This window comes from Petaurus breviceps, unplaced genomic scaffold (genome assembly GCF_028583685.1).
Source record: "Petaurus breviceps papuanus isolate PSGF00001 unplaced genomic scaffold, PetGlider_PUasm1.0 227, whole genome shotgun sequence".
NCBI classification, from domain to species: domain Eukaryota; kingdom Metazoa; phylum Chordata; class Mammalia; order Diprotodontia; family Petauridae; genus Petaurus; species Petaurus breviceps.
This window is the reverse complement of record NW_027185896.1, coordinates 491840-504986: the sequence shown is the minus strand read 5'-3', so window position 1 is coordinate 504986 and position 13147 is coordinate 491840. Positions and strand designations below refer to the sequence as shown.

The 13147-nt window shown below is 40.8% G+C and overlaps 1 protein-coding gene across 8 annotated transcripts in view; it reads right to left on the bottom strand.

The window, feature by feature from the left end:
• TNS3 (tensin 3) overlaps nucleotides 1-9595 on the bottom strand; it is a 427559-nt gene extending 417964 nt beyond the window's left edge. For 3 of the 8 annotated variants that reach the window (XM_069095436.1, XM_069095437.1, XM_069095443.1), the window contains exon 1: nucleotides 9298-9563. In XM_069095436.1, coding sequence (XP_068951537.1) covers nucleotides 9298-9369 — 72 coding nt within the window. In that variant the 5' untranslated portion in view covers nucleotides 9370-9563. Of the gene's footprint in view, nucleotides 1-9297 lie in introns of all 8 variants that reach the window. The other 5 variants (XM_069095442.1, XM_069095438.1, XM_069095441.1 and 2 more) reach the window with 5 other exon arrangements.
• Between the last annotated feature and the right edge of the window lie 3552 nt (nucleotides 9596-13147).

The following is a 13147-nucleotide window of genomic DNA, read 5'->3' as shown; positions in this document are numbered from 1 at the left end:
CCCACAGACTAATGAGCCCTTGATCAAAGCAATTTTACCCTCCCCTTATAGCCTAGATAGCAAGAGACCCATACCACAAAAAAACCTATAAAACACACACAAGAAGGCTCACAGAAAAAGGAGCTTCCTGCTTCCTAGGAATTCTCTAGTGCAATACCTGTGGTGGATTCTCATGCTTTGGCCAAAAAAATGCAGCAAACACTACTCCAGTAGCTTGCCTATAACGTCATACAAGAAGCCTTGTATGACAAGATTCCTCCTGGAGTCAGGAGGACCTGAGTTCAAATCTGATCTCAGACACTTAACACAAAACTAGCTGTGTGATCTTGAGCAAGTCACTTTACCCCAAATGCCCTACCTTCCCCCCTCCAAAAAGGAAAAAAAAAAACACCAAAGGGTCAAATCTGGACCCACTGTAAGCTAGCAGTGATATAATCAAAACTTGCTTTTAAAAATGTAAAAGACATTCTGAACCAGATGATCTCTATGGTCTTTCCCAATTCTCAGCCTATGATGCTACAAATGTCTGAGGCAGAATCTAACCACCATACCACAACGCTTCTTGTGGAAGAATATAGTCTTCCCATTATTCCTAATATCCAATGTAACTGTCAAATCTTATTAATTTTTCTGCCACAACATTTCTCATATCTAAACTCTTTTCTCTACTAACAGGGCTAATGCTAGTTCAGTCTATCATTACCTTTTTACCTAGATTATTACAAGTGTCTTAACTCAACTCCATGTTTCAAGTCTTTTCTCCCACCTATCCTTCCTACAATTATCAAAATAATCTCCCTATAAATTGGCCTGACCATGTCCCTCCCTTGCTCAGGAACTTTCAATTAATGTGCTTCCTCAGTAGGAACAAATACACACCTCTCAAAATGTACATTTAGAATCCCTCACAATCAATCCAAATTTCCAGATTCAGAACACATTACTCCTCTTCGTGACCCCATCAAACTGGTCAGCTTGCTGTTGTCTGCAGGAGATAGTCTATTTAGCCCATATGCCTTTGAACAACCTGCCTACCATACCTGGAATGGTCTCTCTTTGAATACTTCCTTCAGGACTGAGGGAGATGCCACTTTGAGACCCTTAGCTGTTAGAGCTCTCTTTGATCTTCCTCATATTATCCTGTATTAATTCATCTGATTATAGTTGTATTCCTCAGTAGGATATAAGGGGAGACACTGGTTTTTGATGATTCTGTTTTGGTATCCCCAAACTGCCTAGGACAGTTCCTTGCACACAGTAATGAATAAATGCTTATAGATTCAGAGTTTACCTTCATGTATAAAGACCTACTTATAGAAGATCGTCAGGGACACACAGACCCTTAAGAGCATTCCTAGGAATATTATTGAGAGTGGTAGGAAACAGGGTAGAGAGAGGGATGTATGTAACCCTTTTGCCCTAGCATATTGGTGATGAAACCATTGAACAGATACACAAATTAAGTTACTGTTTTTCTAGCATCTTCAAAGATTTATTTAATTTTTCATTTATGTATTTTAACTAAATTTCATTACCTTTTATTTTATCTGACAGCCATTTTTAAATTTTGGATGAAATTATTATTAAAATGCATGATGCATTGTTGACCTTCTTAAACAAAGAATATTAAATACTTTAATTTTTGGAATCATAGCTATAGAAGAAATGTGGTATTGTAAAAAAAATTAGACTTCATAAATAGAGGACATAGGCAGAATCTAATCTCTGTTGTTTACTATCTGATCATGAATAAGTCCTGTGATCTCTCTGGACTTGCCTATAAAAAGGGGAGGGGTCAGCTTATAAACAATCAATTTTCTAAGGAAGAAATGCAAGCTATCAATAGCGATATGAAAAAATACTCCAAATCACTCATAACTAAATAAATTCAAATTAAAGATGCTCTGAGCTTCCACCTCACATCAATCATATTAGATGGAGTTGACAAAGGGTCTGTCGAAAAAACAAGCACATCAATGCACTGTTGGAGGAGTTATGAATTAGTACAGTCATTCTGGAAAGCAAGATGAAACTATGCTCATAAAACTTACTAAACTGTTACCCTGAGCAAACAGGCCTCTTATGGACAAAAACTAACAGACTGCCCATCATTTAGGGAATGGCTGAATGAATCATGGCATATGGAAGTAGTCAAATACTACTATCTGCTACAAGAAATGAAGAGAGAGATGGTTTCAGAGAAACCTAGGAAGACTTATACAAACTGATACAGACTAAAAGTGAGCAGAACCCAACTTTGATAGATTTAAAAATTCTTATCAAACAATGATTTCAGAGGATGACAATGAAGAATACTCTTCATCTCCTTATCAAGGGGGGTTAGGTTTGGGGAATAGGTGGAGAAGACATTTTTCTTCTGACATGACCAAAATGAGAATTTGTTTTATTACAAGGAGTCTGTTTTTCTTTTTTCTCAATGGAAGAAGGGAAAAGGGAGGGAAAGAAAAATAGATTTTTCTTCATTGACAAAAATAAATTATTATTTTTTAAATAAAAGAAAGGAATCTTGCAATCACAGATCTAGAGGTAGGAGGGCATCTTAAGAGGTAATTTGGCCCAACACACTCATTTTATTGATGAGAAAAATAAAACCAAGAGAGATGAAATTAGTTGTCCAAGATATTAAGTGGCAAAACCAGAATGATAAAGTAGTTCCTTGGATTTCTGACACCATGTTGTTCCCATTGGTTCCCATTGGGGAGCATTGCCTGTAGGTTACTTCCCAATTCTAGATCTATACTTCAAAGAAAATATCAATTATTCAATGATGCCCTTTACAACTGCTCTTACACTAAACAGCCCCTGCTACACTGTTGTACTTTTATCATTCATGTGTCTTTTCCCTCAGGTGGGTCTACCAGTTTTTTCTATCATCCTTACACTGGATTCTAGAAGATCCTACCACCCTCGTCTTTAAAAAAAAAAGTTATCTTTTGCTTTTATATAACTTTCATTTCCAAATACAGCAGTTCTCCCCTTCCCTAACCAGGAAAGAGCCCTAACATAAACAAACAAATAAAACTCTCTTCTCTTCTAGGCGTTGATACAATACTGGAATAACCATATTGGCAACAGAGAGTTTTTAAGGTGTTTGTTTCAAACTAAAAATCCTCAAATCTAAACAGTTACCCTCTCCTCAATGGGCATTTGAGAAGAAGTAAGGAAAGATATGGAGGGAGGTCAATGGAACAGAAATCTAGGGAAGAAAACTGTCTCTATAATGTATTGGCCTGAGGCTTACTATTATCTAAGTTCAGTCAATAAGATAGAAGGCATGGAAGGAAAATTAAAATCTGGTCACAGCAAGAATCCAGCAGGGGACATATGTATGAGCCAAGCCCTGAACTTTAGGGACTAGAAGCAAAGACCAATGGTCTCATGACACCCCAACTGGAAAACCAGGTAACCAAGCTGTTACACTATAGAGGAGCTCCTACTGGATGATTCACTGCTACTATTATGTTTCCCAACTGGTCTCATCCGGGTCCCCTGAGCACTCTGCTCAAGAGGGTATGAGGCAGGGCAAGGGAAGCACCAATCCAGAGTCAAGTGGAACTGAATTTAAATCTTAGACTCTCATACTTTCTACCTGATTTGACCATTTCTGGCACAACGTAAGGAATATTGAGTTCTTTTTGAACCTCAATTTCCTCATCTGTAAAATGAGAGTTGAGCTTAATAGCCTTCATGATGCCTTTCAGCTCTAAATCCTAAGACTGGACTTTAAAATCTAATCCTAACCTTAACCCAGTTGTGTCCAACTCTTCGTGACTCCATTTAGAGTTTTCTTGGTAAAGATACTGGAGTGGTTTGCCACTTCCTTGTCTAGCACATTTTGCAGATGAGGAAACTGAGGCACACAGGGTTAAGTGACTTGCCCAGGGTCACAGAGCTAGTTGAGCTCAGGCCTTCCTGACTTCAGACCTGGTGAGCAACCTAGCTGCCTAAAGTCCCTATATCTCTCTCTATTAACAAGGTTTCTCTGAAACAAGCACACTTCCCCAGTTCTGAAATTCTAAGTGCTTTTACCATTAATAGTTACAAGGAAACAAACGGATTAAAGCAACAAACAAAACGGAACATTCCCAAAGTTACAAAAAATACTGAAAGTCTGCTTCTAGCAGGTATCCCTGTTCTTCATGGAAACTAAGATGGCACAGACCAGTCAGTCACTTTACTAACCCAGTACCTGGTGATTTCTCTGGCTCTTCCCTAATTCCAAGCCTCCTTTCCCAGGCCAGTGCACAGACCAGAAGGAAGAACAAGGGCAGGACCAGAGGAATTAGGGTGGATCGTCAATTGACACAAAAGAATTCAAGGAGGTTCATTTGCATCTCAGAGAAACCTCCAGACTTTGGCCCTAACTCAAAATCTCCTTTCCCTCAGGAAAGTAAATGGTCAGTGCCTTCAAGAATGGTGTCTAAAAGCCAAGTAAATAAACCCAGATGGAGGGGCTAAGCAGCCCTCCAGTGAAGTAAAAGCACTTGGACACTACAATGCATTGAAACTTTGTGACAATTATTTTAGCAGCTCCTCCTCTGCTCCCCTCCCCATCCCTTAGCTGCTAGGTTTCCAGATGCTGAGGCTGAATATGCATTGGTTTCCTCTGATTATCCAAAAACTCACAGGTAAATGAAAATCAAGTAAATGGAGAGGAAAATTTGCACTCAACTTTTATTAGAAAAACAAAGGCCAAGTAAACAAACTGATATCTGGGACTGATTTTTTTAAAGGAAGCACAACTAGTAAACAAGTTGATATCTGGTATTTATTTTAGAATAACTGAAGACAGTACCAACTCCAGGGTGTGAAGATAGACTGAAACCAAGAGCCTACATAATAGCTAGCATTTACATGTACTTTAAGTTTTGCAAGAGCAGCTAGGTGGCACCATAGTGCATCCAGAGCTGAGCCTGGAGTCAGGAAGGTTGATCTTCCTGAGTTCAAATCTGGCCTCAGACACTTATTACCTGTGTGACCCTGGGAAAGTCACTGAACTCTGAAGAAAATGGCAAACTGCTCCAGTATTTTTGCCAAGAAAACCCCAAATGGGTTCTTGAAGAGATGGATCCAACTGAACAACAGCAAAACTTTCACAAAGGGCTTTACATATCCTTTCTCATTTGATTCTCACAACCACCATTTGAAGTAGGTCCTATTATTATCCCACCATTTTACAGATGAGGAAACTGAGGTTTAGAGAAGTGAAGTGATTTGTCCAGAGTCACATAGCTAGTAAGTATCTAAGGAAAGATTTCAACTCAGGACTTTCTGACTCCAAATTCAACATTTTATCAGCTAGCTACACGTCCACCATCTTCAGTACTCTACAGTGTTAAGGGTTCATTCCTTTGGGTCATGAGTGTCTTAAAGGTCTCTAAATTTATCAGAAATAATGATAATAATAGATAGCATTTATAAAAAAATTTAGGCTTCTAAAGTATTTTACAAATATCTCATTTTATCTTCACAGCAATCCTGGGAATCAAGTGCTATTCCTATCTCCATTTTACAGATGAGGAAACTCAGGCAGACACAGGTTATGTGATTTGCCCAAAGTCACAAGACTAGTATGTGTTTGAGGCAGAAATTGAATTCAAGTATTCAGAAATCTAACACATCCCTGAATTGCTCAAGGACTCGGAATGATGAGATTTAATATGGCAACACAATCTAGCTGGCTAACAGGTGGTCTATATATGAAAGCGGTCAACTTTTTAAACTGTGTTCCTTATACAGGTTGCTTGTTCTACCCTGTCAGACATCCATCCATGTGGCCAACTGACTGCTGAAAGATTTGACATCATCATATGTATAGGTTTGGCAGCTGCATGGTACAGTGCACTGACAGAGTGCTAAAACTGTAGTCAATATTACTGCTCTTCGAAACAAAGTACTGAGATGCCAGAGGGAACGCGATTGACTATCTTATCAAATGAGGTGGGAAATGGAGACATGTACGTCTCTTTAGGAGCCTTACTTATCCTTAAGTTACCAGAATTATGAGCAATTGTCAGAAGAGATTTTTATCTACTACATATGTCCTAGCTGTCAACTAATGATGAAGAACTCAATATACAAGTTACCCATGACTTTTTTTAAAGCTTGATCATGCTCGGTATCATTCTCTTTCTCATTTGGTACCTCTTTGTCTTCTTTTACAATTTCATCCTATCCTACTTTCCACTTTTCCTTTCTTCTTCACAGCCTATTCATAAGCACCCAGTGAAATGCAGATACACTACTTAACCTCTGCTAACTGCAAACAGGACTAAAAAGGATGCCTTTTTTTTTTTTCAAATGTAAACATATAATAACAGCTCCATATAAGAATAGCAACCAGAGAAAAAGGATCCTAGAATTCAAATGTCTGGAAAATAATGGAGCCCCAGAAAGATGAAGTAGCTTAACCAAGGTCACACAGGTAAATCTGAAATTCACACCTGAGTCCCCTGATCCCAAATCAGGTGCCCTTTCTTTCCACTATCCCACAAATACACAGTAAGAGAACACAACTGCTATTTTCAGCTGGATGTCATCTTACATTCAGGAGTTAATAATTTTCTGCAGTTTCTTTGTTTTCAGGAGCAGGTGGGATTACAGTTTTCAATAACAATCATCTGTTAGGCCATGGAGAACCTTCCATGGCCCTAGTCAGGAGAATCCTATCACTCTTGTGAAGGAAAAAAAGTCTATTCAGAAAATAAATACCTGTATAAAGACAGTATTTTGTCAGTCCTGGCCAGCCTCTGAGGCAATCTCTGCTTATCCATCCTGGAGCCAATTTTTTCTCCAGTTTTTACAAAATTAACTACTCTAGCACTTGTCTATGGCCCACAATGCAGCACCAAATGAGTATTGACTCACATTTCCTTAGTACTTTTTAACACTTTCCTTGAAACAACTGTGTAAATCAGGTAGCAAAAGTAATATTATTCTCATATTGCAGAAGATGAAACTGAGCCTCAGAGAGATTGAACAGCTTGCCAAAGTTCACACAGTTGGCTAGTGTCATAGCCAAGACTGAAACCCCAATCTCCTCACTCAACAATCTACTATACCACTTCCTTAACTTGCCTCAAATATACTTCTTGTGGGTTTACTTCAAATCAAGTCAAACAACATTTACTAACTGCCTACTAAGTGCTAGGTACTGTAGCCAGGATAGGAAGAAAGATAAAAGATAGTCCCTGAACTCAAAGAACTCACAAACTATTAGGAGATCATATACTAACAACTATGTAGAAACAAGATCCATACAGGACAAACTGGAAATAATCTTAGACAGAAGACATTATCATTAAGATGGAATCTGGGAAAGGCTTCTTCTAAAATCCTGGATTTTCTTCTGTATCCACCTCCTCCTACAATCACAGAGCTAAGCATTACTTCATTCCTTTAACAAGCATTTATTACTGTGCCTATTAGGTACAGTAGGTGGCTACTTTGGAGTAACTAGGTGGCATTGAGTAGAACTCCAAAGGATTCCAAATTCCACCTCAGACATTTACTAGTAGTGTAACCTTGGGCAAGTCACTTGTCAGCTTTTTCAGTTTCCTCATCTGCAAAATGGGGACAGTCACAGCACCTATTTCCCAGGGTTGTTGCGAGGATCAAATGAGATAATAATTGTAGCCCTTGGCACACAGTAAGCAGTTTATAAATGTTCGTTATTTGTTGTTATCAAAACATTGTTTCAGTAACAGAGCACCTTCAAGGAGCTAACATTCTATTGGAACTAACACTCAGCTACTGAACCCTTAGAAAATACTCAGAAGCTTGATTCATTTACAAATACTTATTTCATACGGGGTATCCATCCATTTCCAGAACAAACAGCATAGTGAAGAATGGGGGGTGGGGTGGGAGGAGTGAGATTATTCAAATGTTTACAAAGTACTGTAGTACCACAATCTTAGGAATGCAAATGGCATATCTGACATAATTCTAGGTAACTGCTAGATTCGTTTCAGTCCTCCTTAAACATGAACACTTATTTAAGCAGATTGATATGCGTAAACAAACCCCAAGGCACCTGCATACATTTTGTACACGTGTCTGAGAGTCACAGGTCAGCTCCTGAGGTTTCAGGCGCTACATACTCCCTAGCACTCACAAGCATAACTACTATGGCAGTTTATTACAGCGTCAACAACACTTCGCACGAACTTTATCGAAGCCTTACAGACCACACCATCTTTTTTTTAATGTCCAACAGGAGTCAGGGGTGATAAAAGGAAACTGGTGGGGAATAAACTTTGCGTTGGCAACTTTTAAAAAGCCAAAGTTTCATTACATTAAGTCTGGGAATGATCTCTAAGGGATCCTCTGACCAACCACTCTCCACAAAATGTAAATAATACAGTGTAGCCTACTCCTGGGTGTGATTCACTATGCTAGATTTCTGGGGCCAAAAGGTAACCCGGTTCAAGCCTAGTTGACACTGATTTTCTAAAATGGTGTGGAGCTCGCTGCCGATATTCACAAACACCTGACACGACCAGCTTCCAAGAAGAGAGAAAGTATTCAAACAGAAGTCCTTTGGACCCCCCCACCTCCGCCAACTTTCACTTAAGAAATAAGCTCCCCAAAGCCTCCGGCTTGGCATCTGAATTTTTAAAAAACGCTTCTTATCCAAACATTTTCTTCCTCCTCCAAACCCGACCAAAGTCCACGACGTCCAGTGGCAATCATTCACATCCCCACAACGCGGAAATTCCCGGTCACCTTAAAGAGTACCTGGGGGCAGCTTTAAGACATCAAATCAGGAGCTCTCGGACAAGCCAGACGGAGGGTGTCCGAGGGCATTGGCTCTACTCTTGGCAACAAGATTTTCTCAGCCACAACTGAAGAATTCATTGAAGAGGAGAGAAACAATACATTTCCTACAGTTATGATTTGAGGGGCAGGGTGGGGGGGAGGGGCATTCTACTATGACAGCAGATTTCTTGGTAGAAAAAGACGGACACACACTCGTGCACACGTACACACACCCCCAGCGCGAAGTTTGAGAAACTTGGAGGACCCAGTCTACAAGCTTAAGGACTTTGCGTACTAGCACGAATCAGTCGATAAGTAAATGCACCCCTCTCTCGGAAACATTCACCCTCCGAAGAGAAAGCAAACTATCTGTGGAAAGAAACGAACGCGCTCCCTGCACGCGTACACACACACGCACGCACACACACACTCACTCACAAGCTCCCACAGACAGACGACTGGGATCCAGCCCTCGGTACAAACTTCGCCCAGTCCAGAGTGCATAGTTATACCGACCGTCCTAATGCTAAAAGCATACGAGCGTCCCTCCTCCGGCGCACAAAACAAAGAAAGCCGGCTGCAAGGCATGTGGACCAGTTCCTCCAGCGCACCGTTCCCGCCCGCTCAGTCGGCGCCGTCCGCAGCGCTGCGAACACGCTGCACAGCCTCCAGCCTTTACCTTTCTGCCCCGCGCGCCCCTCTTGCTTGCCTTGCCTCCTTCCACCAGCAGCGCGCCGCCCAGCTACAGGAAAGCCACGCAGCCCGGGAGGAAGCAGCAATCCAAAGTAGGGGGTGGGGGCGGAGGGTGTCAGGGAGGGGAGGCGGGCTGGAGCAAAGCCACACGAACGTGGCTTTTCTTCAGGCTGGCCGCTGTGGAGGAACTTCTCTAGGTTTTCGAGTTGGAATTGGCGGTTGAGGGAGACTGGAAAGGCACGGCCGAGCTGTGGGAGTCGTCCCCGGGCTTGCCTTTGGAGTAGGGGCGCCAGGGCGAAGAGTAACAATTGCAGAAGCGGGGCAGCTGTGCTTGGACACAGTAGTGGCAGTTGTGCCCAACCCCAAGCCCCTACATTGAAGGGGGTGAGCCGTTGCAGCCCTCTCTAGGAAGCAGCTACAATTGCTGGTCTCACTACCCCACCCCGAGGCTGGCTCTCCGATGACTTTAAGAGTCCAGGGGCCACTGCAGATAAAGGAATTACGAGACTAGTGCCTTAGCCTGCTTAAACCCCTGGCGTTGGGAAGGCTAGAGCCCTAACTTGGACAGTTCTTCTAGCGGGGAGAAGCTTCCTCGATACCACACTGAGTTTGCATCCGGGGGGTGCAATATGAAAGAACTTAAAACTGTTCCAGGGAAAGCTAAAGGAAGATCTCAAATTTTCCGGAATGGAAAGGCAATTACAGCAATTATTTGCTGCTCTAATTGTGTTATAAAATATAGATTAAGAACTGGAAAGGGCTTCAGAGGCCATTAGTTCCTTTTAATTTTTCAGATGAGGAAACTGAGGCCTAGGAAGTTACTGTACATAATTTGCCCAATTTGACACAGGGGTAGCAAGTGGAAGAAATGGAATCTGGACCCAGTTCTTCTGACACTACAGACATATAAACATATAGGTGAACGTATGTTCACTCTATAAATATATATGTAGAAAAGACGTAGGGTTTAGCCATAAGGGTAAACTTGAAAATCAGCCTTCCGTGGAATTAAAAGATATAGCTGTGGTCAGTTCATTTATTTGTTATATGAACTTGGATACCACTTCATAGTTATTCTAGGATTTGATCCAGAAAGAAATAGATTTAATCTAGTCCATCACCTTCATTTTATAGCTGATAAAAAATGAAGCCTAGAGGACTGAAGTGACTAATAACTGCTTGTTGACTTGACTAGTAAGAAAGAAACAAGGGATTATAGAAGGCCATAGAGCCAAGAAGACCAGGACCTGCTTCTCACAGACTAGTCATTCAACACCAGGCAGGTCATTTAACATTTCAATAACTTCAAAGTTCTGCAGAGTATATCCAGAAAATGGACACCAGTTTAGGGTCTTGAGGGAGGGAAGGAAAGTAAGCTTTTGGATCATCCAAGCTTTGAGAACCTGCATTCATTCATTCAACAAATCTATGATCTTATGAAATGTCTTTTGAGTACCTGCAATGGACAGAAGCCTGTGAGAGATCAGAGGATCCCATAAGTGTTGAGATCTAAGAGACCTTAGCGGCAATCTCCAAAGCCTCATTTTCCAGGTGAAGAACTGAGGCCTAGAAAGTGACTTGCCCAGAGACACATACCTAAGATCCCTAAGTGTATGAGGCAGAATTTATAACCAGGACTGACTCCAAGTATAGCATTCTAGCTACTCCCCGCCATAAAACTTGTTCCCAGTCTGCAGTGAAATTACATGGAGAGATAAGATGTGTAAACAAATAGAAACTATGTGATAACTCCCATAGAAGTTCAAAGACATCAAAACAACGTGTCAGGCAAATCAGGAAGAACTCCTTAAGGAGGTAGCCGGTGAATTGGGTCTTGAAGGATGAGTGGGATTTAGAAAGCAAAGATGGCAGTTGTATACCTCCGGGTATACAGGCTTTCACACCTGTGTATCAAGGTCAGGCAAGGAATGTTTGGCAGTTCCATAATAATAGTTCATATTACATATCCATATGTTACGTATTAGTATAACAGGGGTATAGCACAGTATAGCAGCTTAGGTTTTTGAAAAGGCTTTACATTTCATCTTCATCCTATCCTCCTTTAACAGATGAGGAAACTGAGACTTGGAGTAGTGAATTAATTTACCCAGGGGCACTCAGTAAGTGTCTAAGGTAGGATTTGAAACCAGCTTACCTTGACCTCCAAGTTCAGCAGTCTATCTGCTATGGTACATTGCCTTCCACAGCCTTAGGCCCACTGCCTATAATCTCTGATAACACTACTACCAAGACTACTATTTTCATCCTCCACAAAATTGAGCCACAAAGCAATAACTGATCTCAGAGCTTGGGAAGTTATTGTGTTGCAGGGTTTGGGAAGTTCATTCCCCTCCTCCAAGACATCAGGATTGGTTGGGAAATGGGAGAATGCTCCAGCTGGGGAAAATCATAGAATTTAAATCTAGAAAAGAATTTAGAGATCAGTAAAGTCCAAAATCTCTCCCTTTACAGATGAGGAAACTGAGAGTGGCAAAGTGACTTTCCAATGATCATATGGGTCAAGTATTAAATAAAACTGTTGTTTCTAATAGAGATCTCCTGACTCCAAATCAGTGTTCTTTCTACCACACTACTCTGCTTTCCCCTGAGGCAAGTAGGGTTCACTTAGACACACATGAAGAAACCATTTAAGAATTACATAAACATTATTTTCAATTTCACATCCTATGACTGCTCCTATTGATGAGTTCTCTAGAAGTAGAAAAGGACAAGCAGATACATATAACCCTGGTCAAATCCCAAACTGAGGTCAGCACCAGATGACAGAGGCTTAATCCTCCATATAAATCTAGTTCTAATCCTTCCTCTGGCCACAAAGAACCACTCCCCAGCTCAATTGACTTCAGTGCAACATGTGCCAGGCCAGGGATACAAAAACAAGTCTCTGCCTTCTAGGAGCATGTATTCATTTTTTTTAAGCAAATACAAAATAGTTTATTATTCATCTCACATGCTTCACACCAACTACCTTAATTCAATCACTGCTATGATTTCAAGTATTACCCATTGTGATATCCTTGAATTATGTTGAAAAGTATTTACAAAAAGGTCCAGAGACATGTTAAGCACAGCCACAGTAAGAGAAAACGCAGAAGCACATCATTAATACCATAATCATTTCGTTTTTTGCATTTTTAAATTTTCACTTCAGTTTATAACCATAGGCTTAAATCATTTCTTTCACATGAAGCAAATGTTGCCAAAAGAGTTTTTGGTTACCATCACATGGTAACCAAAAGATATGCTTCCATTCCAGACATGAAAAAGTAGAGTAGAAAATGGACAAGTAGGGGCAGCTAGGTGGCACAGTGAATAGAGCACTGGCCCTGGAGTCAGGAGGACCAGAGTTCAAATTCAGCCTCAGACACTTAACACAAAAACTAGCTGTGTGACCTTGGGCAAGTCACTTAACCCCAACTGCCCTCCAAAAAAAGAAAATGGACCAGTGGTCTAGTTTCAAATCTTTACTCAGTCAATTATTGGTGAGTCATTGGACACATTTTTTTGCTTCTTTGCTTTACTTTCCTTATATATACAGTGATAGGTTTAGACTAGATGGAATTTGGACTTCTGAAGTCACTTTCATCTCTACAATCTGATCATTCTGAGTTTTTCTTCAATGAATTTGTCTTTTCTGCCAGTGAGATACTGA